The 23,704-nt window shown below is 37.5% G+C and overlaps 3 protein-coding genes across 5 annotated transcripts in view; 2 read left to right on the forward strand and 1 right to left on the reverse strand.

The window, feature by feature from the left end:
- LOC121424485 (UDP-glucuronosyltransferase 2B31-like) overlaps positions 1 to 3,530 on the forward strand; it is a 28,988-nt gene extending 25,458 nt beyond the window's left edge. For all 3 annotated transcript variants that reach the window (XM_041620189.1, XM_041620191.1, XM_041620188.1), the window contains exon 4: positions 1,468 to 3,530. In XM_041620189.1, coding sequence (XP_041476123.1) covers positions 1,468 to 1,750 — 283 coding nt within the window. In that variant the 3' untranslated portion in view covers positions 1,751 to 3,530. The remainder of the gene's footprint in view (positions 1 to 1,467) is intronic.
- Positions 3,531 to 4,413: 883 nt separating this feature from the next.
- LOC121424069 lies at positions 4,414 to 7,165 on the forward strand. Its single transcript, XM_041619653.1, has 3 exons — positions 4,414 to 5,259; positions 5,884 to 6,065; positions 6,668 to 7,165. The coding sequence occupies exons 1-3, from the start codon at positions 5,050 to 5,052 to the stop codon at positions 7,152 to 7,154; spliced, it is 879 nt and encodes a 292-aa protein (XP_041475587.1). The 5' UTR covers positions 4,414 to 5,049; the 3' UTR covers positions 7,155 to 7,165.
- A 3,207-nt stretch (positions 7,166 to 10,372) lies between these two features.
- On the reverse strand, positions 10,373 to 22,445 carry LOC121424050. The gene is made up of 8 exons (XM_041619629.1): positions 21,913 to 22,445; positions 21,446 to 21,518; positions 20,611 to 20,817; positions 19,413 to 19,565; positions 15,373 to 15,528; positions 13,485 to 13,575; positions 12,594 to 12,712; positions 10,373 to 11,698 (listed from the first exon to the last, which is right to left on the reverse strand). Exons 1-8 carry the CDS (start codon positions 21,961 to 21,963, stop codon positions 11,073 to 11,075), a joined length of 1,476 nt encoding a protein of 491 aa, XP_041475563.1. The 5' UTR covers positions 21,964 to 22,445; the 3' UTR covers positions 10,373 to 11,072.
- Between the last annotated feature and the right edge of the window lie 1,259 nt (positions 22,446 to 23,704).

Here is a 23,704-nt window from a genome sequence, read left to right on the forward strand (position 1 = left end):
TTCATTCTCTACAGCTTATCTACAATTTTTTTCATCCTTTTTACCCCAGGCCTTATTTGTCGTTTTCATGGGATGGCCTCACACTAAAGGTTTCTTCCTTTTCGACCATCACCTTCCTCATTTTCTTTGCTTTGGTCTGATGTACATCATGTACATTGTCATACAATGTCTATTTTATTTTTTTTTTGCATCTCTACTCTTGAAAACCTCTCCTCTATCCATCTTCATCTTTTTCGGCTAATATCAATTCCCCCAAAACGTGTAGCATCGAGATTAATATATTAATTATAGCATTCAAGGAGAAAATACTTTCCTCCCTTTGCAGATGAAAGAGTCGGGAAAGCATTCATTATGATGCTTAATGCTTTCCCGTGAACATAACGCACTGTAACCATGGCCCATGGGAAGTGGGCTGGTGGGGGTGCTGCGTGTATTATTCTCCATAGGTAGCACCCACTGGAATTCTGGTGTGACAAAATGGAGAAATGAAACCAAAATGACTTACATTTTGAATAGGAACTCCCTTTCTTTGCTTCTCAAACTTCTCGGGACCAACGTGACATTCATTTTGTAGTAAAGCCTTTTTTGTTTTGTTTTGTTCTTGCTTGTCAAAATTACATCGCCACCCCTGTAAAAAAAAAAAGTCGCTCCTTGGCCCCAGAGGCCAGAGCCCTGATAAAACCCCAATTCCTCAGAGAGAAAGACCTCTGAAATACCACTGTAAGACCACGAAACTTGCTTGATCTTCCAAAGGTCTTTCAATGAACTTTCAAAGATCCCCGAGGTCTTACATGATTCTTGTTTGATCTTTAAAAGGTCTTCGATTTCTCCGTTGGTCAAAGTCTTTTTTGAAACTTTTTGAAACGGTCTTCCAGGAAATGATCTTTTGGTGATCTTTCAGCAGTCTTTCAACGGTCTCATGATGAACTTCCAAATTTCTTATTAGTCTTTTCATGATCTTTCAATAGTCTCTCATTTTTAGGGGATATCTCTGAAAGTCAGTTTTTCAGAGTTCCTGTCGGGGTCTATAGGTGAGTCTTTCAGAGGTCTTGGTTAGTTTTTTTCAGAGAAATCTTTCAACCTTCTAACGATCTCTGGCAGCACGCCATATCATCATTCAGGGATTGCTAAGTAATCTTTCATGCTGGAAATATTGTTTTTGGTTTTTCGGAGCCATTCCATAGAGATCACAAATTTCAGTGATCTTATGGTATTTCAGTAATCTTTCAAGGGTCCCCTTTCTGTTGAATGGGGGCCTAAATAAAAAAAATGGTAAATTCTTTGATAATTTTCAAGTAAGGTTACTTTTTTCTTGAGGGGGGGGGGGAGAAAAGCAAGATTCCATTTAGGAAAAGAAAATGCATTTATCTATTGTAATACAAAGTGTTGTCTGCTGGGATGTGCTCTTATGATTTTTTTTTGTTGCATGTCTGTCATAATTACATTTTAATTTCTCTATAATCCCAGATACAAAGAAACGGTGAAAAAGCTGTCGGCCATTTTCCACGACCGCCCGATGAGACCAGTCGAAAAAGCCGCATTTTGGATCGAACACGTGATCAAACACGGTGGTGAATACATGCGATCACCTATACATGACTTAACGTGGTATGAGTATTACCTCATCGACGTCGCCGCCTTCTTCCTTCTCGTGATCGTCGTCCTAGTCGTTTTTATTGTGTACTCATGTAAATTTGCGTTAAGGTGCTGCAAGAGAGTTTGTGTCGGCAAGAAAGCAAAGACTGAATGATGAAAATTTTCAAGGTGATAAAATTATGATAACTGATGTCAAAATGTTGACGCAGTATTTAGGGGAACGTTTCATGAAGACTTATGTTAGTGATTTTTCACCGACAGTTGTAACAAGCTACTGAAAATCCTTACGTGTGATTGGCTGAGAGCAAATTAGTCGGTAAAAATCAAGGACAAAACTCGTCATGAAATATTCCCCGCTGTCTGGCAGAATTAAATGTTATTATCCTGCAATAGAAATGAATAGTTTCAAAGTGTATTTTTATTAGATTTAACAATCACTTTCAGGATAGTTTTTTGTATTGCTTTATTCTATTCACTGTAATTTATTCTAAGGCAATTCCAATCATAGTTATGCAAGAAGGAAATGGGCGAATTCGATGAATAATATATCGTTTAATATGTCCTTGCAGAGCAATAAGAATAACACTTCAAAATTAATGGTTGACTTTTTTTTCTTTTGTCATCGGTAGTTTCAAGAAGGGTTCTAACTTTAATTATATAAACTTGCAAAGCTTTCCTTAAAACGAATACTTGCTTAAATTGAAGCATTTCTTTCGACCACATTATGCAAAAATGAATATGTTATATACCCCTTCTAAATCGAATTTCTCCTAGGCTATTGGAACAGATTTATGTGTTCCCATTAATATGTAAAGATACCGGATATTTTCTTTATCCATTACCAAGACACGTTCAACAGTCCCGTCCTTGGCGTTGACGCAATCGGAATTTCACAGAGGTTTCCCCAACAGTGCAAATCTATCTTGGAGAATTATACAGATGGTGAAAGTGCGCTTCGCGGGATCCCCCGATGTAAGCCGCTGCTAAGTTGCTCACGCCGACTTTGGGATTATGTTGCTATGGAATAAGATGAATATGAGTATCATGCTATCATTGACATGGCAATCAGTAAAAAGTCAATGATAGACCTATGATTTCATGAATTGCTAGTTTATTGGGGCTTTTTGTGTTTTTTATGCTGGTGAGGTATGTTCACAAGTCGGTGTCTGTATTTCACTTGATTATACATCACGCTCCGAATTGGACATTACAGCCTAATATTCTAATATGTGTTTTAAATTTATGTGGTGAAAATGAAACGTCTATTTACCTTCAATAGACCTTCACTTGTTTTTTACCGAGATTAGTTTCTATACAGGATTAGCTTGTTCTGTAATCACGTTTAATTTGTGCAGAATTTTAATGATGCCATCATCACTCTAAACACAAAAGCATACTAGAATAAAGAAATTGTTAAATCGGTGCAAATGTTATTTTAGTAGTCGCGAACCCAGTCATTTTTTTACTATAATGAAATATGACTAGACAACTTGATTTGAGCTATTAATATTTTTTAAATTTCTCTGTTATGACCAAAACCTTGCTTTAGTGTGGGGCAACTGTCAAAACATCTCTCGAGTTGTTAAGAATCTAGACCTTTTTATTGTGATCGTATGACGTGCAATTGTAATTGGAGTTAATATCATGCATAGAAATGACAGTAATATTTTAGTTTAAATGCAATTGTAATTTAGAACTGTAGAATGACTTTGTGCTTTCAGAACTTATCTGACAAAACCCTTTTCTCGCCGTGATTTTTTTATTGATTTTCTACAGTACACAAATATATTCTGAAGAACAGATGATATTCATGTGTATTCTTCTTGTTGAGTCTATCATTCAATAAGGAAATAATATTTGAACTCATGCACTCATCATTTTATCAATGCTAAGTTTATTCTTTCATTTTGATTAAATTTGACTTTTTTACTGCAGTACTGAAATGTTCCATTTGTGATTTTATTGAAACAACTGCGTGAGAGTAAATTAATATACACTGAGAGATGGAAAGAGGACAGGGGTCAGGGGGGGGGGTTATAAGGGTAGAAAGGGGAACGGAAACGGAAAATAAATAAATAAAATAACGGCATACAAATATAGAACATAGTAAGAACATGTAACAGTGTTAAGGGAGTGGAAGAAGGAAGTATTTATGTGAGGGTGTGTGTGTGAGAGAGAGAGAGAGAGGGGGGGGGGGTGAATAAGAAAGTGATGTGGAAAGGGAAGAAACCGTCAGGTGGAAAGGAAAATTTGAGAGACTGAAGAAATGACATGAGACGAAAAGTTTTTATAAATTCAACGATCAAGCAAAGTGAAAACCACGAAAGTTTTCAGTGGCTCGAATTCACAAAGGTGGATTCTGCAAAATCCACGCCGGATTAATCCATGGATTTTGCAGAATCCACCTGAACTCTGGTTTAAAGTGATTGTTTAACATTGGTTTGACTTTAAAAAAATCTGAGCTAGAAGGTCACACTTGTCACCTGTGTCTGTGATATGTTCCAAAAATGAAGCCCAGAAAAAATTGCGTTCGAAAATGATTATTTAGTGCTTCAAAAATTGAAATAAAAAGTGACCGGAAACACCATCTTAATTTAATCCCATACACTTATGTGTACTATTTAGGTGTCTAAAAGACGCCTATTTACAAAATCGGGGTTTGCCTTGTAGTTTTAGCTTTTCATTCTCAGTAATGGTTGTTTTCAGGGTTTATTAGTTCTAATACATGCACTTGTACACATGTTTCATCTTGGTTTGAGAATTTTTTAAATCGGCTGCTCACAAAGTTAAACAATACCTTTAAATCAAACCCTGGTTTAAAGTTGTGGTTTAACTATGGGAAGCTAGTTTGGGCACAAGTCCCTTACTGTACACATCCATTTTATTAACTCATTTGAAACCACTGAGATGTATTATATATCTTTATGTTTGAAACTCAAATTGTTCTTAATTGTCTGGGAATGATAACTGGAGTAATCTGAATTATTTTCCTTCATCATGAAAGCAATTGCATGGAAACAAAATAGGAAACACAAGAGCTATACAATGTAACCATAATTTTTGGCTCCCCAAATTTTAGCACACAGTATATAAGACCGTGGTCTAAGTTAAACCAGACTTCAGAATACGGGCCAATTCGTGTCGCAATTTGCGAACATTATATAATTTTGTGACATCACCATACACCGCGCGGCCCAAGGCGCGTTTTGATTGTGACGTTTCATACGTCCGCGCTTAGTTACATGAAACATTCAAAAAGCATAAAATCAGATATTTAGTCATTTACACGCATCGCGATCGCGTGTCAATTGTCAGTGTCAATTGCGTTCTCATGAAATATTAATCCCTCCTCATATTCTATTATAATAGGCTTAGGATTTTTTTACGATAATGGAAATTAAGAAAATACAATCACTGAACATGGTTTTGTGAGATTACCTGACTCTGCTAAAGATGGAGGAAATGATGGAGAAGATAATACACTTTGATGAAGAGGAAACGGAAGTGGACTGGACAAAAGAAGAATCCTTCCTGAATCAACCACAAATATGGCCAGCATTCTCCCATGCCGTTGCTACCGAGCTCTGCCTAGAGACAGGGACTGGTTCATTGACTCCTGTACCGAAACTTGAAGAATATTCAGAGGCTTTTAAACCATTTCAGGTGAGAATAGAGCCTGACAGGTATATTTTTTTTTAATATTTTGTAGGACTCCAAACTCTTGCAAGATTATCATTCGAGTTATATTTCGTTTAAAAAATACGTAAAAATGACCTTCGAATTGTGATGTCATGTAAAGCCCCCTCTCCCGAATTCAAACCCATTCCGCGACCCCTGAATAGCTTCCAAGAGGAAATTTCCCCCTTTTTACCCCTCCTCCCTCGACATTCAGCATGTTCAGAAGAAACTTAAACCAAAACCCATGATTGAGTGAATAAATGTTATTGAAAAGAGTAAAATAAGAGAAGCAATTTAAAATATGTTTCATCTAGATCAGTTACAGAGTTATGGACGCATTTAGGAACTAAAGTCTTGCATCACTTTCTGCGGGGATCCTCAAACTGGCGAACATGCTTCAAAATGGTTACTTTTGTGGACAACCCTCCATTGTTTTGTTTTGTACACATATTTTAAGATTTCTCCCAATATTTTACATGTTTCTGATTATCTCGATCCTCATGACCTTGACATTTGTAATGTGAATTATATTTTCCCATGACATATTTTTTTTGTTCAAGACAAAATAAGGGAGAGGTATTATAACTATACTTTTATTGCAATATTTAGATGTTTTATACGGAAAACGACCTGACAGGTACAACGATTACAAAACTCAAGAAACGTCAGACTAAGATCGTCGAGGAATACCAAACCGACATCCAAAGGGGACGAGGGCGTGGTCAAAGGAGACTTCGTGAAAGCAGGATGATGGGGCGACTGAATAATCTTAGCTTGCCGTTTCGAAGAAGGTATATGTTATAGATAATCGAAACGGTAGGCCTATAAACAATACTCCATTACACTTTTTAAGCCATTTTCAGCTTTCTGCATCTACAGTTTTGACGACTGAGTGATACCAATCCCTCGTCACTCGTTTTCTCTGTACCTATCCACCCCATCTTCTTCCAATTGCATCAAAATAATTACCTACATTGTACCTGTCACAACAATCAAACTCAGCTCCTTTTACCTTCACCTATACCCCCTCCATATTTAATTTCACCTTTTTCATATCTTGTATTGTCTCCAATATCTTTTCCTTTATAAAATTGATTTAATCGTGAATAGCAAGTTCCTTTAATTATCAAGAAAAAGTGTTACAGTACTGGATGTTGAAAAATGAAGCGCGAATTGGTGGGAGGAATTTCAAAGAAACACATTGTTTTGAGATCCAATATCAATTTCATCATCCGGTAATGCTTTTTCAAATATTTCCTTTATGAATGCCTATAATACAAAATTATATAAACAGCACAGCAACTAATAAATATTCTTTTGATTACCAAAGAAATAAAATTTCGATGGTATGGCTCAATCTAAACATAGACTGATTTCATTCTTGATGTTTCAGACATCTGCCAGAAATTGAAATCAATCTCGAAGACATCACGTACGTTCCCAACATCGTTGCGAACTTGACTTTCGACCAATCAACGTCTAGAACGCGCAAAATCTCTTCATCTTCGACCCAAACTGGACTTGTACACCAGCCGTTTTACCAGAACGTTCAGACACGGAGTATGAAATTGGTTTTGGAAGATGTATACGCGAACAAATTCGACGCGAGGAAGCTGCTTGGATGCCGGCTGAGTCTTGGGAGGAGGCGGCCGTGGCAAGGAAAGGCTTTGGTGAAAATGATTCTGGAGACATACATTGCGTCAAGGGTGGTGTGTCTGGTGCAGTATTCTACGACCTTTCCTGGGCATGCGCACAAGGTTCCCGAGGAATGGAAACGGAAAGTCGAGATCCAACACTGTCCAATCGCGTTCCGATACGCTCTTCTAAAGCGAGACAGAGATGGAATTATTGATGACGTCACGAAACCAAGCACAGAATAATGAACTACGTCGACTCGAAAAAAAAAAGATACTGTCGGAATCTAATTCTGATATTGCCAGTGTCGTTATAAGGCAGGTAATTTTTAAGGACCCGGGCTCTATAAGGGTTAAATGTATTATAAAAAACATGAAGACATGACATTTCGGGAGATAAAAAGCGCACAAAAGCGTATACACATATACACTCGCATCATTAAGCCATTGGTTTTGACACTATTACAAAATATTCTCCATTTCATGATCATTCTAAGTAATAAAATTCATTTGAAATATATATTTGAATACAAAAAATATAGGCCTTGCCCAGTGAAATACGAGTGAATTATTTGTTTTCATGTGGAATGGCAGAGTTATTTTGAGGAATAAATTATTGGTAAGGATCAAATAGTAGACCTTTAGACATTTTCTATAGATTCCGAACACTATCAAAACAAATTGTACGTTGTGTGCTGTGCTGCCCCGTATGCGCGTTTCCGTTTTACACCCTGGCGAAGGCATTTTCCGGAAAAGTAGCCAAAAAGCGACTAGTGAAGAGTCTACGTTTGTTTACATTATCAGCTGGGCGCGCGATCCAAAGTCCGCACCGAAGTTATCCGCAGAACATACCGTACTTGCAAATGCAACTGAGCTTATACTTTCCAGGTTCAATACGAATATTTGCCTTGATCATTTGCCTTGCCGCCGGCCTTGTCGATTTGACGATGTCTGTCTTTCTCTCTATCTGTCTATATATCTATCTCTCAAATTCTATCTCTATCTATCTATGTAACTGCAGTATCTATATATCTAATTATCTTCTCTGTCTCTCTCATTCTTTATCTAACATCTATCTATCTCAAATTCTCTATCTCTCTTTATCTATCTATCCATCTGTCTGTCTTTCTCTATTTCTTTTTCTCTACCTACCTATGTAACTACAGTATCTATCTGTTAATTTGTCGCTCTTCTCTCTCATTCTTGATCTATCTGACATCTATCTCTCAAATTCTCTATCTATCTCTCTATCCATCTATCTATCCATCTGTCTGTCTTTCTCTATTTCTCTCTATCTATTTATCTATTTTTAACTAGATTATCTATCTATCTGTTAATTTGTTAATAACCTTCTCTGTCTCTCTCATTCTTTAATTATCTATTTAATATATCTCTCTCTATCTATCTATCTATCTATCCATCTGTCTGTCTTTCTCTTATTCTCTCTATCTATTTATCTATCTATTTTTTAACTTATCTATCTGTTAATTTGTTAATATTCTTTGTCTCTCTCCCTCTTTATCTATCTAACATCTATCTATCTCTCATCTATCTATCTCTATCTAGGCATCTGTCTGTCTTTCTCTATTTCTCTCTATCTATATATCTATCTGTTAATTTGTCTATCTTCTATGTCTCTCTCATTCTTTATCTTTCTATCTATCTAACATCTATCTATCTGTCTCTCAAATTCTCTATCTCTCTCCCTCTCTATAGCATCTGTCTTTTTTCTCTCTTTCTCTTTGTCCGTCCATATCTATAACATCTCTCCCTCTATCTATCCTTCTCTCTCTCTTTCTCTCTCTCCCCCTCTCCATATCGACCTCTCTCTCTCTCCCCCTAGCTCTCTCTATTTATCTATCTATCCATCCATCTCTCCCTCTTTCTCTCTCTTTCTATCTATCTATCCACCCCTCTCTCTCCCTATATTCTATCTATCTATCTATCTATCATCTATCTGTCTATATCTATTTATCAGTCTTCTATATCTATCTTTCGGCAGCCTCGAAGTGTATCAATCCATCAAACTTCAATTTTTCTTTCCATTATAAGTATCTGTTTATTTTGATTTTGTCTGTCATTCTATTCATTTAGTTAATAATTTATTTTTAGAAAAAAAACTATCATAAACAACGCGACTGCAAAAGCATGATGTTCGGATTTCACTCCTGACTGCCGCTCTCTCTGTACATGAAGTGCCGAGGAACTCTGATCAGTAACTGTGCAAACTGCATGCGGTGGTGGACTCGCCTGTGTCGCACGCTGCATGCAACCAGCGACGTGTGTAGACTCTTCACTAGTCGCTTTTTGGCTACTTTTCCGGAAAATGCCTTCGCCAGGGTGTAAAACGGAAACGCGCGCCCCGCGCACATTCGTAATTCCGAAGCTTCGTTATTCCGAAGGTTCGGATATTCTGAAGGTTCGTTAATCCGAAAGGGAAATAAGGTTCGTTGTTCCCAAGGTTCGGCAATCCGAAAACGAAATATGGTTCGTTGTTCCCAAGGTTCGACAATCCGAAACGAAATGAGGTTCGTTGTTCCGAAGGTTCGTTTATCCGAAAACGAAATGAGGTCCGTTGTCCATTTCGTTTTCGGACTAACGAACCTTCGGAATTACGAACCTCCTTTCGTTTTCGGATTAACAAACCTTCGAAATTACGAACCTCATTTCGTTTTCGGACAAACGAACCTTCCGGAATTACGACTCTCATTTCCTTTTTGGATTAACGAACCTTCGGAATTACGCCACAAATGTTCGGATTAACGAACCCTTTTTCGTTTTCGGATTAACGAACATCGAGGTATAGGCAATTTACGTGTTTCGGAATTACGAACCTTCGGAATTCCAAAGTGGAACCGTGCTGCCCAAGATAAACTGAATATATGTTATCACCGTTTCCATTTTAATGTAAGCCTATGAAGCTGGGCCCTTATTTGGCCATTGGTAATCATAAGAATCTCAATCAGCATGTATAAGATATAAAATTTATTTCACCACTTATTACAATGATAGAAATGGGAAAATGCATTATCCTATTTTTATAAAGAATCTCGTATTTCGATTGAATTCAAACGAAAAAAAATGCATCGGGCAAATGAAAACGATTACTATGTTGGTAAAATAAAAGACAGAAAATACAATTTTTAAAACTAATCAAGGGGCAAACATTTCATTAATAAAATATAATTCTAAGGAAATATGATATGCTTGAAGAAAAATATCTCTGACTTAAATCCAAAATATGTTTGATCTTGTTGCGTAATTAATAAGGACAAAGTACTTTTCAGTTGTTTGAATAAACTTGGCACACTAATACTGAAGTCGTGTTTATTTCTTTTTGAACAGTGAAAATTATTAGGCCATCACACTTTGTCATAATGAGAATTATGTCATCTGCAATATAATCACTGTACTTTACCGTTGCAAAATAATATACAAGATTCCTAGCACCGACCATGAGAGTATATGCACGGAAGCAAACTGCAATGATAATTATTGAATAATATCTATAGAATAATACTAATCCTGGTATAAATATGGTGGGATAAGGATCAAAGCCAATGTTAAAATATCATTTGTCATTATCATAAATTCAGAGTAAATTAACTTCAAAGAGTTAAACGAAACTAACGTCCATGAAAGCATCTCGTATTACCAGAAATAAGGAAATCATAAAAGTATGATATAACATTTTCAAGTAATTTTATTCTGTTTCAGTATCTTGCTTTCAAAAAAATTTATTTTTTTGTAACGTCTTTTCCTGAAAGTCCCATGGGGTGCACCGTTATAAGTGCATAATAATGAAAGGTGGTATGCGTGGAATATTGTCGGCACTGGCCCTGCACAGTAATAAAATGTTATGCAACGCTGTTAACTATTATCATGGACCTTCTTAGGTCCATGCTATTATGAAACCTAACAGTAATTGATAAACATTTTAAACAACATTGCTTAACTTTTTGAGAATTGAATATTGAAATTAAAACTTTGTTTAAAATCTAAAGAGTGATTTATATCTTTTAAGCTACTGTAAGATTCATAATCCGAATTATGTAAGTAAATAATGAACAGCGTTATTTTACTGTGTGATTATGGAGGAAATGTATCCATGACCATGAGGTCTTACAAAATCGTATTGGAACCTAGGCTGAACATACCGGCCGACTATAAAACAACATATACTGACGCATCAACATTCCCGACAGATCCAACAACCGATTCGTAAGAAGGCGCTGCTATCGTTTCTCCGACGTTCGTTGGTGATGTAGAGTTTGTCCCAAAGTTAAATTGCGGATCCAAAGCTTCGCTGTAAGAGGGAGGCGGGGGCACTGAGGAAATATCCCCATACGCTGGCGGTGACTGGGGATCCGTGCCTCCTGATTGCCCCGAACCCCGCGTGACTGAAGGTGTTCCTTCTAACGATACCTCTTGTTGGTAGGTTTGAGGATTGTGTTCCGATGGCGCCTCGCCTGTCCCCGTTTCCTCACTACAGGTCACACCCCTGAGACATTTGCAGGATACGACGAACAGCAGAGCACGCCCTAAGGCAGAGATACCCCTGGAAATGCACTCAAAGATCCCTGCCACCACATTCCTTACACATGATGCTATTTCACCAATGCATGTCCCACATTGACAGTTGTTGTCGTTGCTGTTGTTGGACCGCCTTCGTGTACAAAAAAAGACGACGCTGATTCCGATAATAACACCGACGGCGGTAGAAAAGATATTTGTTGATTCATCGTCGTCACCAATGAGAAACTCGGCCCAGTATCTGCCTCCGGACCCATCTAAGGGGATCAAAGATTGAGAGGTAATAGACTTATGAGTTTAAATGTTATTTGACAGGGGACTATAGTGATACTGGGGGAATGGGGCAACCGGCACCGCCCTCAGGAGCAGCGGAACGGTTTTTTTTTTAACGTTAGGGCTAAGCCGAAGGGGGGGAGGGGCCTCACAATTTGACGGATTGGGGAAATAGTATCAAAGGGAGGGGTATCGACTGTGAAACTTTTTACCCGTTTTTTAATGCAAACTTCACGTTACATTACGGTCGAATTGCCCCCCCCCCTCCCCCACCCAGGTCCAGCCTCCATCAAAATACACTCTCTCCTTTTTGCAAGCATGATAAAGCCTACCATTTTCTCTGTTAATATGCTAACTTATTCCTAACTGGTATCACCTTCAATCAACTTTTGATGCCTCAAACAAAATATATGCATGCAATACAAGGTTCTAGAATGTATTTTCATCAACAGGTCAATATTTCATTTCATTTATTGGTTTCTGCAACACTTTTTCATGAACACATAAACAATGAAAATACAATAATAATATACTTATAACTGACAAGCAAAGCATTGAACATAATTGCATTTTATATCGATTGTTAGAAGGTTGCAGGGGTTACCACTATAAGCTAAGCTTGACTGCGTGGCAGCCCCACAATTTTTTTTATACATAATCTAGTTCATTAAAAGGAAGAACATTCAAAAGGAAACAGTGATGAAGTGGCTAGATGTTAAGAACATATACCTAACTAGGCCTATTGTGTTCAAATCAATTGTAAAGGGAAGAAAGACCAAATTTCCGTCCATGTGATATTTTTTTTTAAAACCATGTTTGATAACAGTTTCATTCTTTTTTTCAAATAAATCATTGATTTGAATAAGAAAAATATCATACCCTTCGTTTTCTTGCAGATGAACTTTAAATGGTGGTCGCAGTTTGCAAGTTGCCACCGTCCATTTCCACTTAAGTCAATTGCTGAACAACCCGAGGTTTCTCCGGACGTATTATCAAAGCTGAGGAAGGAAACGGAGGAGGAAAGGGTCAATTGTTTAAAACCAAAATCCTTTGAAAAATCGTTCTCAGCGAGCGAGACTCGAACATGCGTCAATGAACTCCGGCAATGAACTTAACTGTAGGATTTGCTTATACCTCTGTCACATTTGCTCTACGGCGAGTCGAAAAAAAAATTAGTTTTATTCTTTCATTCAAACCACCTAGATCTGATGTAGCTGGTACAAAAAAATGTTATAACGGCTGGTTTTCTCTCTCGCCGTACGGCTGCCGTAGAGCAAATTTGACCGAGGTATTACTTGAGCAACACCGACCGAACTGATAGATGGGTCGGAAATTATACGCTATAAACTAAAAATTTCATGTCGCCATGAATATTCACAAGGCGTACGTAGTCTGTCTATACAGTAAAAAGAAAACTGAAAAGAGCATGTTGTTTAAGCATGTCACACTAACAACAAGTTCTTATGAAAAGGGGTGAAAATGATATCTTTGGGAAATGCTGGCAAGACCTTTGTTGTCGTATAAAAGAAATCATTGATTAAAGCAATTTCATTTCTGTAGAGAAAATCCTTCCCTATATTTGCCAGAAAAAAATAACCAACAACTTTAAACACAGTAAATAATCAAGTCCCCCCCCCTCGGGAAACGATTAACTATTTACCGTAAAGTTGTTTGTTATTTTTTTAAGGAAAAAATAATGTACGACTCGTATAATGCCCATTCGCCGTTACCGTTAAGATATTTGAATGATCTAGTAAGAATTTTACTCACTTGTAAAACGAGGGACTCGAACCATCTAGCCATTGCCAATCTTTGTTCAAACCCAACCATACGAGTGATGCTGTCTCGTTTTGAAAAGAATCTGGAAAGAGAGGAAGTCCACTTAAACTTAATTTTGTCCATTTTGTTTCTCTCAAAGGAGACAAAGGAGACATTATAGCGAGTATTCGCACCGCCGCGTAGAACGCTCTCAAGAATATAGAAAATATATTGTCAAATGCCCTTCATGTTAATGAGCAACCTCCAAGAAGTCTTTGTCGGAAAATGTTGAGTCAAAACAGCAGTACCGCCCTGAGCAATTTGTCGTCAACTCCAACACTCAGGACGAACTGCTGTTCCAATATACCAACTTTCGACAAAGACCTTCCATCTGTTCACTACAATTTGAATGATATTTTCAATACATTTACTGTGTTCTATTATTCGGTGCGATTCAAACGCGCGATTTTTAAAGCGGAAAAGTTAATTAAATCTACATTAAACAATAAGCATGGTAAGAAACAACATAATTGAGATTCAAATAGATAAGTACATAATCACTTTTCCCTAGCCAGATTTCCAAGTGAGAACTGATGTGAAAGGTGGGTACCTGTATGAACGATAACATTTTATGAACAGTTTGTTATTATACTGTATATTGTCCCAATATATACCTTGTCTGTTGTTAGGCATTTATTGGTGGATTCAATCCCTTAAAATCTGAGGACGATAAGGGGGCCCAGAGAACCTTTTCCTTTACAGATCCTCCATTACCTTTCCACACCGCTATTTTATAGTACAACGGATGGCATCCATTAAAAAGTATACAAACTAGCTGCCTTAAAGGAGAATGAAACCTTTGGAACAAGTGGGCTTGTGTGGAAAGAGAAAAATGGAAGAATAAGATCAAAGAAAGTTTGAGAAAAATCAGACAAATAATGAGAAAGTTATGAGCATTTGAATATTGCAATCACTAATGCCATGGAGGTCCTCCCATTGGCAATGTGACAAAGATGTGTGACGTCACATTTGAACTACTTTCCCTGTCGGGGACTATACCCATAAAATGTCCCTTTTTTGCTCATTCTTATGGTGATACAAACTCTTTATCCATAATGTATTCTTTAAAAATCTGTATTACATGCCCTCCTATAGAAAGAATACATGATCTAGTGATAGATGTGATAAAAGAGGCATGTTAAGGGAAATATATATAGAAAAGTAATGGAAAAGTTTTTCACATGCATGTGACATCACACATCTTTGGCGCATTGTCAACTGGAGGAACAACATTATAATAATGATCTAAACTTCTTCAAATGCTCATAACTTTCTTATTATTTATTCAATTTTTCTCAAACTTTTATTGATCTGTTTCTTTGATTTTTTCTGTTTTAACGTGGGCGCTCTTGTTTCAAAGGTTTCATTTTCCTTTAATAACCCCTGCCACCTAAAGACCCCAACTCATATCTGACCAGGTTCAATACCTATGATAACACACCTGGGGTCCATTGCAGAAAGAGTTGCGGTTAAACGCAAGTCAAAAAATCAATTGCAAGTCCCAACTGCGCGCTGTTGATTGGTTGAAAATCAAGTTGCGCATGACTTTTAGAGTTGCGTTTGATTGCAACTCTTTCTGCAACGGGCCCCAGTTCAGTACTCACTACATTCATATTATGTTACATAATAGCAAAACATGTACTTTATATTTACTCTTAAAAACATTTTTTTCTTTATACACAAGTGAAATCACTTGCATAATTATTCTTTTATCTCAAAAAGCATATTCTAAAACCTGCTTTAAAACCTGCTATTTAACACATAGTCAATGTTTTGACAATGATAATATTTAAGTATTACCTCATGCCTATAAGCAATGAAATCATTACGGTTATCTTACCCACAATAAAATCGTTTTCGTCATTATCGACGACAGAGGAGAGGAATCCACCATCGAATCCACAGCGTAATATTGCTTGTTGCCATGGTAACGGATCGTATAATTTATAGCAGTAGCTGGACCTTTCAATCCAGCCGGGAGGACAGTATTTCGAATCTGGAGATAGGATTAAAGTAAAACAGCATCGTTAAAATAAAATTAGGATATCAATAATAACCATTTTGTAATTCTGAAAATAAAGTAATAAAAAGTTTAGGAAGATATTAACTACCGAATCTGGAATTTTGGAAATTATATGATTAATTTCTTTTTTTTTTTTATTTCAATGAATACATTTAAATCAGTGGTAAAACAAAATATCATAACTTGAGTTTTCTCATATAATCCAAGAGTCCACGTCAAAATGTCGACGTTGCGAAGATTTCCAGCAGATTTACTGTTCCTTTTTCAGTAAAATACATTAGATCACTATAAGGAGCCTTTAAAGTACCATCGACTGAACGACTTGGCGAGATACTTTATCTTGCAAATAACCTTATTATGTCGACATGGCGAGATACGCTATAAATATTTATATGTCCACATGGCGAGATACATTATCTCGCCAAGTCAACTTATAAAAGGCTAAATGTCGACATGGCGAGATATCTTATCTTGCCAAGTTTACTTATAAAAAGTTATATGTCAACATGGCGAGATATTTTATCTTGCCAAGTCGAATTATGAAAAGTTATATGTCAACTTGGAGAGATATTTGGACACTTGCCGGGCCTTGGAGCACTTCATATCTTGCCATATCGACATATAATGTCTTATAAATCGACTTGGCAAGATAAAATTTCTCGCAATGTTGACATATAACGTTTTATAAGTCACTTGGCAAGATAACGTATCTCACCATGTCGACATAACTTTTTATAAGTCGACTTGGCGAGATAAAGTATCTCGCCAAGCCGTCAAGTTTATGGCACTTTAAAGGCTCCGTAGGGTTAGGGTTATAGCCCAGTCATTTTAGCCCAAATTTTAACCAAACTTGGAACAAATTGCAACAGAATTTTTTCTATCACAATGCATTTCTGTGAGGTCTCTAGTACAACATACTAAAAGTCCCAAACTTTCCGAATAGGGGAAAGGGATCTAATTTGCAAAAATCCAAGATGGCTGCCAAATTTAATTGATATGCCTTATCCTTAATATTTTTTGTACAGATAATGGAAAAATCTTGAAATGAATACGCAATTCACTATTATTAAGATGTCATAAATCGATTGCAATCGTTTCCGGGACTGCCCGATTCATATTTTTTGAAAAATGTGAGAAATTATGTCAAAATTTCCATGTTTTCGGTCAAAAAAATTGCATGTGCGTTGATATCTTTCTGTTTTATCATTAGCATCAACAACTAATACAAAATATCAGCATTCAACAAGAAAGGGGATATATCAACGAGAAAATTGATATGCTTCATAACAGTATTAATGTTTTAACTTGCTTAGATTAAGCGCAAATACATCCGAATGTATTATGCGATATTGCGACAAAGTGACACCAAAAACAAACCTCCGTGTCCCAGTCTATCTTTTATATCGACTACAACGCGATCGCTGGCATGCCTTTGAAGATAGTACAATATATTAAATCGTCTAGCCTCTCCTTTGTTGGTGTGACTAACACGCGTAAATACAATGACGTATAGCGATACAAAGGTGTATATTACTTAAATTGATGTGTGGACATAGGGCTTTTTCTGCATATTAAAGTAACTTTTATGTTAATGAAATCTCTTAGAAAAGTTAGAGGATGCATTGCTCTGTATCCTGCATGCAATTACGTTCAAGAACATAACAGCATAGCCCCGCAATAGCTTGTCAAAGTTACCACCCTTATCCGTAGCTCAACTATTAAAAATATCGTGCTCTTTGGAGCCCCCAATGTGACAAAGCGGTGCTTTGCTACAAAGAAAAACAATTTTATTGTCTTGAAATCACTTGGAGGCAAAAGAGCAGGCTTTTCTCTATCAGTTACATATAAAGAAGTGATGGCACAGCAAGTCCTACCCTTTCAGGGGTCTTCCGAAGTCACGAAACCCCTTTTTGTATTTTGCTCAATTCTTGGAAAATTCGCACAATTTTTAGCCCCATTGAGGCAAAAGGCGTTTCCCCTTTGCAGTAAACCGATTTAATTGTTTTGTAAGCACTTGGGGATGACAAAATAGATTTTCTTTTATCAGATAAATCTGGCACAGCAATTAAAGTCTATTCCCTACCTTTTGCTAAAGTCAATCACCCCTTTTCCATATTTTGCCAATTTATGAAAAAATCTATAAATCCGGAGCCCTCATTGAGGCAAAAAGATGTTTCTGTTACAGTGTAAGCCACTTTTATTGTTTTAAAACCACTTGGAAACAAAAAAGTAGCATTTCTTCTATGTGCTACGTATAAAGAAGTGCTGGCACATCAAAGCCTGCATCCTTTAAGGGGCTGCTGAAATCACCCCACCTCTTTTGCGTATTTTGCCCATTTCTTGTAAAACTTTGGAGCCCCATTGAGGTAAAAGGCGTTTCCCCCTTTGCCGTAGACCACTTTTATTCTTTGGAACCACCTGGAGATAACAAAATTAGATTTTCCTCCATCAGCTACATACAAAGAAGTGCTGGCACAGCAAACCCAACCTCTCAGGGGTTTGCCAAACTCATCCATCCCTTTTCCATATTTTGCCTATTTATGGAATAATCTATCGATTCGGAGCCCTCATTGATGCAAAAAAAATTGTATATATATGTATATATAGCAAACCACTTTCATTGTTTCGTAACCACTTGGAGATAAAATCCTTTATCAGCTACATATAAAGAAGTGCTGGCTCAGCAAAGCCTACCCCTCAGAGGTTCCCTAAGTCTCCCCACCATTTTTGCCTATTTTCCCCTCCTTATTTTATTTATAATTTATGGGAAAATCTGCCAATTTGGAGCCCCTATTGGGGCAAAACGTTGTTTCTGCTCTATAGCAAATTTCTTTCATTGTTTTGTAACCACTTGGAGATAAAAAAAAGTAGATTTTCCTCTATCAACTACAATAAAGAAGTGTTGGCTCAGCAAAGCCTACCCCCCTTAGAGGTTCCGAAGTCTCTCCACCCTTTTGTGCTTATTTTTCCTCTTTCTTAAAACAAAATTGCAGTGTTTGCCCCCCCCCCCCCTCCCCTATTCAGGCAAAAGGCATTTCTGCTATATGGTCACTTTTATTATTTCAAACTTAAAGATGAGTAGGTTTAGTTTATCAGCACATCGACCCTTCCATCTTCAGGGACTCCAAATTGACAGATTTCCCCATAAATTGGCAAAATACGGCGCATCGACCCCTTCCCTCTTCAGGGGCTCAAAAGTGACAGATTTTCCCATAAATTTGCAAAATACGGAAAAAGTGTGACTTCGGTATATAGTTTAATAGTAGTATGATAGGATGTGGCAGGTCTAATAGCTACATCTTATTTTTCTCTTGAACAAGCAAGCAGTAAATGTCATTATTTTGGTGTGCAATGTCACGTGACTAGCATATGATAGTTTCCGTGCCTAGACACTTTCATGTTAAACAATTGATAGAGTCCAAACAGAATCGAATTTATGCATTTAATGTTAATGGTAACAATGTTCTTGTAGTATAGATTTTTGCTTACTGATATTTATGATATAGCGATAGTTTGAGGAAGTCGATGTTTATAGTATATCGAGGCCGGAATTGATATGATTTGTAATCGGGTCTGAGTACATACTATACACTAGCGTCGTCTGCTACGTAAACTTAATGAGCGAATATGGCCAAAATTAACCATTATGTTTATGCAAATTAGAACACTTTCCCCTATTCGGATTTTCTGGGACTTTTAGTATGGTCTTCTATGGACATCAAAGAAATGTTCTGCATTGGAATAAATTCTGTTGCAATTTGTTCCAAGTGAAAAGTTAAAATGACTGGACTATTAGCAGTAGTTAGGGTGCCCAACACCCGATTTTTTAGTAACTACATGTAATGCAATATTCATACCAAAATGGGTAAAATTCAGAGTATATCCAAATCCTGTTTGTCCATCGCTATCACTTTTAAACTCTCCATATATGTTTGGTCCACTGCTTGTTATCGTGATCGGGTTCAGCTCAGAGCAAAGGTAGGCGATGATTCTTGCAGATGAATTTGAACCTGAAAAATAAAGGCGATGCTTATTGCTAACAGAATAGCTTCGTATAACGCCGCAAATAGTCGTTTCAAATTGAAAAGTCCTGCTTCTAATATTTTGATATACCAATCAGAGATCTACAACTATTTTCTTCCCATTAACTCTTCTTTATTTTCACTCTTTCAAGTCTCTCCCCTTTTCATGTGTACTCCATTCAAAAATCCAAGAGGGAGGTCTTCGGCCCCGCTCCCCCTATAGCATGGTCGTGCAGTTACTCTCCACCTCCCCCTCCCCTTCCTACTAGTATATTACTACTATATTGTACTCCTCCTCTTGCTACTTCTACTACTACTACTACTACTACTACTACTACTACTACTACTACTACTACTACTACTACTACTGCTACTACTACTACTACTACTACTACTACTACTACTACTATACTACTACTACTACTACTACTACTACTACTACTACTACTACTACTACTACTGCTACTACTACTACTACTACAACTACTACTACTACTACTACTACTACTACTACTACTACTACTGATGCTGCTGCTGCTGGCCTGCTGCTACTACTACTACTATACTACTTCTACTACTACTACTACTTCTACTACTACTACTACTACTACTACTACTACTACTACTACTACTACTACTACTACTACTACTACTACTACTACTGCTGCTGCTGCTGCTGGCCTGCTGCTACTACTACTACTATACTACTTCTACTACTACTACTACTTCTACTACTACTACTACTACTACTACTACTACTACTACTACTACCACCACCACCACCGTCGCCGCTGCCGCCGCCACCACCACTATAACTATATTGAGGGGTTTAAGGAAGGGGGCAATTAAGAGATCTTTTCTTCCGAATTTAATAGAATTCAACAAACCATAATGTTTTTCTTTTCATTCCCTCATGCCTTCTTTCTTTAATTTCACTTTTTTTCTTCTATATCGCCCTCCTTGTCCTTTTTTCATTATTTGAAAAAGTCATAGGGGTGGTGTCCCCTGTGGAGCCGCCCCGAGTAGGCCTTACCATCTCGTATCACTAAATGATCATTTGCACAGCAGCAAGAAAAGTCCTTGTACACCACTTCTAGTTGTATCCTTCCTGCAGGCATAGGGCTACTGATGAGCCAAGAGCAGGAGGTGTCCTCCGGGTACGAATAGGGATGGTTTGGAGAGAAGATTGTCTGAGAGTCGTTTGAAGCTACAAAGCTTACAGTCCGGCTTTCACACTGGGCTGCAAAAGGATCGAACATAGGCATATAGGTCCATTATTTAAACATGACTTGTATTCATGAAAATTTAAATCCATATTTTATTGTTCGAAATAAATATCTGAAATTGAAATAAATACTCCAAAAATTCAGTTTGCCAAATTATTGATCATGGTCCCAGCAGCCACTGTGCAGTGCCAGATCGACGTTAATTGCCAAACAGAGTAGCAGTAACTCCCATGCCTCTTCTAACGTCTAATTCACGAGGCGTAATTTCTTGATTTGACTGACTCCCATCACAATTATCATGAGTATGTTCAATAAACTCATCCCAAGTAAACTTCCCATCACGATACGACATATATACAGAGAGAGGGAGTGGGTAGCGAGGGAGGAGAGAGCGAGACAGATGTGAGGAAGCGAAAGAACGAGAACAAAACAGGAGAAAGAAAGAAACAGAAGAAAAAAAGAAAGAAATAAGGAAGGAAGGAAGGAAGGAAGAAAGAAAGAAAGAAAGAAAGAAAGATAAAGACGGGATAATACTTGTCGCGTGCATGTGATAATGCCTGCTTGAAATGAAAATTGAGGCTGTTAAACTTTCAAACAAAGGTTTTTTATATATAATGAAAATCAGCTCTTTCAGCCACTTACCTTCACAGTGACTAAGCAAAGTTGATAAAATTACGATGCTACTACATTGTAGGATGATTGTTTTCCAGGCTTCCTGTAGTAGTTCGAGAAAAAAAACCGACACAAATTAAGATAGCAATTCATTCTCTATGCCGATGAATCCTAACAATATATCTTACAGTTTAGATTATCTAGGCCTATAATTAAGTCAGAAAGGAGTCACATTTAATACGGTACTCTTTGAGACAACACCAACCTGGTGGACTGTACTTTCACAGATGATGATGATGAAGATGAAATCATGATGATGATGGTGATGATGATGATGATGATAATGATGATGATGACAATGATGGTGATGATGATGATGACAAATTATCATTAGTAGGTCTATAACACAAATCTTTAAGAATTGAATTATATCTTTAACAACCATTATTTATACAGTATCCTCTTGCAAAAATAAAGAAATGTCCATATTAACTAACCTGGTTAAGAATCCTGCCTTTGAAGACCGTCGCTGTTTTCCTACTCTCCATACTTAAACGATTATTGTTGGAAATTGTTGGAAAATCAAAAGCCAGTCACCAAAGATTTCCAAAGTGGTACAAAACAGATTACAGTAAACATAATTATAAACGATACAAGAAAGTGCTTTTCTTCTTTTTTTCGTTATTAATTCGCACAGCTGAATGTCTTATACTGAACAAACGCGAATATGCACCGATGTCCTATGCATAATTATGTAGTCCTTCTGATGCATAGCTGTAGGTTCACACATTTTAGAATACATAACTTTGTAAATTATGAAGACGATCATCTCGACCGATGAATCCGAGGATGCACAATATCTTTTCGCTTATTAGCTTTTAACAAGATAGGCCTATATTTAAAAATTTAAAAACATCCTTGCATGAGCCAGCTTCCAGATTGGAATGGGTATGGGTACCCGAAATCTAGTCACGATACAGTATTGTGCAATACCGGTTACCGCAGTGCTGATTCTACACTGTCATAAAAGCCCCCATACGTTATCGATTTCATTGCTTGCCTTTTATCCCTATAGGTCGGAAAAGTGATTGTGTACCGTGCTGTGGAGATAATGCCTATTGTTATCGAGATAACCCGACGTCCCATGGTTTGGTGAACAGGAAAGTTATTTAGTTTCCTCGGATTTTTTTTTTACTTCGCAATTTCCCTTTTTTTGTAGAGGATGTAAATTCATGCATATTATTTAGAACAAAATGTTGCACACCCATGTAACACTGGGCACGACCGTACATTATTGCAGGCCCTAATTGGCCTTTGGTAGAATATCATATTAAGTTTTTCATTTTACATGTTTTTTTCTGTGTGTCCTCTCCCGCCCCCTCTCCTCACCCACTAGCTCGCTCTCTATGTCTCTCCCTCGGTCATATACACACACGCACAGACGCACTTTTTTTAATAAGTGCACACAATAGAGTTATATAAACCTAACCTAGTTGGCAATAGCATTTCCATTTATTTGAATGCAGGATAAAAGAGCATTGTCAATTAAATGCCTTGCTCATGCCAATTACTGCATGTCGCTGCCGGAAAACGAACCCTAGCTGTACTTTTCATGTCAGGCGCCGTGGACCACTCGGCCACGGCACCTCATCCACACTTTTTTTTTAAACAAGTGCACACCTAGTTACCAATAATGCATATAGCACTTCCATTTATTTGAAAGCAAGATAAAAAAAGCATTGTAGATTAAATGCTATGACAAGGCATAAGTGCCGCGGGCTCGAACCCCGGACTTTCCATATAGGCCTATAGCCAGGCGCCTTAGACCACTCGGCCACAGCACACCCCCAACACACACACACACCTCATCCCTCTCTCCCCCTCTGCCTCGATCCACCCGGGGGGGGGGGCGGCCGCGGGGCCCTTCCATTGACGAGATGATACCATGTGCGACCATGGGGTCTCGAAAAGCACCCTAAACACGTATTTTCCATAATTCTGAAAAGCACCCTAAACAAGTATTGCGGTCGTCGCCGGGGGGGGGGGGCACTTACATTGACGAGTGGATACCATGCGCGACCAATAAAAAACACGTAGGATGTCTTTTTCAAGATAGGGCACGTTACATACGTAACGTGATAAGGGTTTAAAAACACAAAAAAAAATCATGAAAAAAGGGGTATTTCGCTAGGAAAGCTACGTGTTTAGGGTCAAATTTGCGGGGATGATAAAACAAGATCAAAATGTTTTATAAAGGATGTCATTTGGTGAAGGAGGGAAAAGAGATAA

This window comes from Lytechinus variegatus, chromosome 11, assembly GCF_018143015.1.
Source record: "Lytechinus variegatus isolate NC3 chromosome 11, Lvar_3.0, whole genome shotgun sequence".
Lineage (NCBI taxonomy): Eukaryota > Metazoa > Echinodermata > Echinoidea > Temnopleuroida > Toxopneustidae > Lytechinus > Lytechinus variegatus.

Coding starts and splice junctions, on each gene's coding strand:
- LOC121424069 (XM_041619653.1), top strand. CDS start 5,050: ATGGAGGAAATGATGGAGAAGATAATACACTTTGATGAAGAGGAAACG. Junction 5,260..5,883: donor AGGCTTTTAAACCATTTCAG/GTGAGAATAGAG, acceptor TGCAATATTTAG/ATGTTTTATACGGAAAACGA. Junction 6,066..6,667: donor AGCTTGCCGTTTCGAAGAAG/GTATATGTTATA, acceptor TTGATGTTTCAG/ACATCTGCCAGAAATTGAAA.
- LOC121424050 (XM_041619629.1), bottom strand. CDS start 21,963: ATGGAGAGTAGGAAAACAGCGACGGTCTTCAAAGGCAGGATTCTTAAC. Junction 19,566..20,610: donor TCATTTAGTGATACGAGATG/GTAAGGCCTACT, acceptor TTTATTTTTCAG/GTTCAAATTCATCTGCAAGA. Junction 15,529..19,412: donor TCTGAATTTTACCCATTTTG/GTATGAATATTG, acceptor TCCTATCTCCAG/ATTCGAAATACTGTCCTCCC.